The following is a 3,482-nucleotide window of genomic DNA, read 5'->3' on the forward strand; positions in this document are numbered from 1 at the left end:
GATGGAAAAAAAATTTTAATTTTAAATAAAATCAGAATTTTTTTATTTTATTGAAATTGAGGTATAAGTGTAACTCAATGAGGTAGATGCTCAAACTAGGCATTTAACTATCTAAGAAGTAAGTACAACAGTACAACAGTACAACAGTACAGGGAACAATTGAGATACATATGTATGTAAATGTGAGATTGTAAATGTTTTCTGCTTTCCGACAAAATTACCTTTTATATGCTTTTTGGCTACGAACCTTAAGTTTTAAATTAATCAACATATGTACCTACATATGTATTTGCAACTGTAATGTTTTAAATTCCCGAACCAAGTTATAAATTGGTTACATTACGGTTAGATCATTTATATTTTATTGAGATTATGTTTTACTGTTATCTGTAGATGTATTTTATGTGTTGTCACTGCCTTTGTGCACTAGGACTGACAAAGTAATATTTTAACAAAAATAACAAAAAACACCATCCATTCTTAACTTAATATTCTAGCTCAACATTAAATATTTATAAAAAGGAACGACTGCTTTATGTTGCGTAAGTTAATTCAAGAAGAAATACATACATATGTATCTTTTTTGTCTTTAAATATACATATGTATATCGTGAAGTTCATACGATTATTAACAATAGAAGCATACAAGTAAGTGCAATGTAAATTCATAATAATATATGCTACAATTTTAATAAAATGAAAATGTATATGTATGTATGTGGTCGCCAAAGAATTATATTACTTATATGTTCATATTAAAGAATAAAATAAAACGTAAATTATATATGTATGTATTCATAGATAATAAAAAATGGTAAAGGTACTAAAAACTAAAAGCTGTTAGATTACACGTTTCTATTAAGTTATATGCAAAATAAGTCATTTATTAAATAGCAGAAAATGCATTTTCAAAACTTGTTATACATGAACTCAAAAAAAATTTTAATTTCAAATTTATTGATTGTTTTCTGGCAGTTTATTAAAATAAAAAATTTATTTATTTGTTAAATGACCATTTCCGTTTTAATATATATATGTATTTTCACTGACGTATGGATGATTAAATAGATTATGTAGAGCAGAGTTGTAATAAAACACTCGAGTCATTAAAACCAGCTAAAATGATTTATGAAATGAACAATGTACAATTTTACTATGAAAGCATGTTATGCTTGTTATGTAAATGTAATAATAATGTTATATTACGCTAAAGAAATGTTTTAATTATAAGCATATGAATATTTTAATTATGTTTATTCAATATGAGAAAGTACAAAATTCTTAACTATTTACTTACCGCGACAAGGAAAATTTTTTTATAAGAACTCATCAAGTGCAAGCCAGCCGCCACCTACACGAACCATAACTGTGCTACGCAATATTCGCAATATTCGTAATTTTTGAGAGTCGAGTCGCCAAACTGTTTTATACAAAAATAATATTGTTTTAAATAGAAGATGGAGTATTAAGCTTTAAGATCCGATAATTAGTATTTTACGAACCCTATATTTCCCTTTGCCAACTTGAAATACGCAAAATTTTTGTCGACATGTGCAAAGGATAACAAGGCGTTTAACTTCATCATGTATTTTATCTGAATCAGTTGCTGGTTTGCGTTCTTGCCAATCGGGTCTCCACCATTACGATCAAAAAGATCTGCCACTGCACCCATTTCCATTCGAGAAGTGTCAAATTCTTTAAAAAATAAATAATAGGTATTCTACATTATTTAGTTATTCTACATTATATAAATAATCGTACTTATTATTCCATATATGAATTCGGCACGTGGTATTAAACCATTATTATCCTTATTCATTTTTCTAAACAAATCAGTCAAACGTGATTTTTTGTGATTCATATATGTATGTACATACCATAAGTATATATGAATATTTCAGGAAAAATATTTTAGGAAATATTTTAGGAAAAATATACAAAAACAAAGCCATGCATCATTTTCAGAAATATTGCCTCACATACTCTTTCATACAAAATCATTTAGAGTAGAATAAATAAAATGAAGAATATAAGAACAATTTAGTATTGATTATTTTTTTGTTACTAGCAAAAATTTGTTAAATTTGTAGTAACTATTTCTTTTGTTGGCGTGTATAAACAAATTTAAGGAAAATATTGCACACGCATTTTTTATGTTATGCAGTTATTTTTATTAAATTTCACTGCAATGCGAACAACAATTAGAAATTTGTTTTGTTAAATTTTTTTGTCACTCTGCTTGCGGGACTTTGTTTAAATCACAAGATTATTGATGTAAATAAAGTCCCGTAATTTCATGGTCAATATTGTTAAAAAAATCAAAGTCGTCATGTAAAATACATATGTATGTATATTTTATTTAATAAATTTTTTAGTCAAAATCCATATTCTTTAATAGATGACCCTATTAACTTCAAATTTTGTTAATAATTGCAATAATGATGAAATGAAATTTGTTAAAAAATTCAGCTTCAGTTTCAGTTTGAAGGATATATGCATGTATGTTTGACTAATAAAAAATATTGAATACTGATGATGGGTATAAATTACATATGTAAATAATATTGTTCAGTCTTCAATTAATTTCTACCGATATTAGTTTATTTAATAATACTTAGATGACACATCATTACTTTGCACACATCATTACTTTTGATTTCAGTTATTATTTAACGTGCTAATATTCTACATTAGCGGTTTTACAAATAAAGTAAATATAACAAATACAACTTTTGTTTTACATACATATGTATGTATATAAATAAGGTATAAATAACATTACACAAATAAATAATATAAAAACACAATAAACATATAAAACATACATTAAAATATTATGTATTCAATAATTATTTAAAAACACAATAAACATATAAAAGAAATAATAATAATATATTATTAATAAAATCCATCTTATTTAATGGATGACCCTGTGCGCTTCAAATCATGTTTGGTTTTGGTTTTTTCGTCTATGACTACAACCGTACGCATGTTGTAACTGTAAACAGGACAAGAGAGGGAAGCAAGGGCTCAAGTAGGCAACTAACACGACGCCAATAATTAAATGCTTGAAAAATAAGAAGTAATAATTTCAAAGAATTTATGCACTGCATGTGCAGAAAATCAATCAAATATTTTGTGAAAAATATACAAAAACCAAACCATGCATCATCTTCAGAAATATTGCCTCACATACTCTTTCATACAAAATCATTTAGAGTGTGCAAGAAGAATGAAGAAGAGAAGATGGGTTGGTGCCATTTCTCCGTCCGCTCATCACAATTATGTTTTTTTTCCGCCATGACTCCATTCGTAGGCATAATAATAACTGTGTATGGGTGTGCATTAATATGATATATGTACATGTTTTCTTTAAAATTTGTAAAAACCTATTGTGTTGGTAATCTAAGGCAAATTGATTTGAAGTTTACAGGGTTATGCATTAAAATAAATGCAAACGTTTTCATGTTATGCCTCACATA

At 26.5% G+C, this 3,482-nt stretch overlaps 1 protein-coding gene across 2 annotated transcripts; it reads right to left on the reverse strand.

Annotated features, from left to right (window-relative positions):
• Positions 1–1,297: 1,297 nt before the first annotated feature.
• Positions 1,298–1,913, reverse strand: LOC119663265. 2 transcript variants are annotated; one of them, XM_038072920.1, is made up of 4 exons: positions 1,878–1,913; positions 1,762–1,823; positions 1,503–1,695; positions 1,298–1,420 (listed from the first exon to the last, which is right to left on the reverse strand). In XM_038072920.1, exons 2-4 carry the CDS (start codon positions 1,817–1,819, stop codon positions 1,372–1,374), a joined length of 300 nt encoding a protein of 99 aa, XP_037928848.1. In that variant the 5' UTR covers positions 1,820–1,823; positions 1,878–1,913; the 3' UTR covers positions 1,298–1,371. The 2 variants fall into 2 exon arrangements, with proteins under 2 accessions (XP_037928848.1, XP_037928847.1); XM_038072919.1 differs by lacking the exon at positions 1,878–1,913 and having other exon boundaries at positions 1,762–1,864.
• Between the last annotated feature and the right edge of the window lie 1,569 nt (positions 1,914–3,482).

This window comes from Teleopsis dalmanni, unplaced genomic scaffold (genome assembly GCF_002237135.1).
Source record: "Teleopsis dalmanni isolate 2A unplaced genomic scaffold, ASM223713v2 unscaffolded_contig_0266, whole genome shotgun sequence".
Classification (NCBI taxonomy): domain Eukaryota; kingdom Metazoa; phylum Arthropoda; class Insecta; order Diptera; family Diopsidae; genus Teleopsis; species Teleopsis dalmanni.

Excerpts from the sequence above, each read along its gene's own strand:
- LOC119663265 (XM_038072919.1), bottom strand. The coding sequence starts at position 1,861 with ATGAATCACAAAAAATCACGTTTGACTGATTTGTTTAGAAAAATGAAT. Across the intron at positions 1,696-1,761 it reads ATTCATATATGGAATAATAA|AATTTGACACTTCTCGAATG; the intron begins GTACGATTATTT and ends TATTTTTTAAAG. Across the intron at positions 1,421-1,502 it reads TTGGCAAAGGGAAATATAGG|TTTGGCGACTCGACTCTCAA; the intron begins GTTCGTAAAATA and ends TGTATAAAACAG.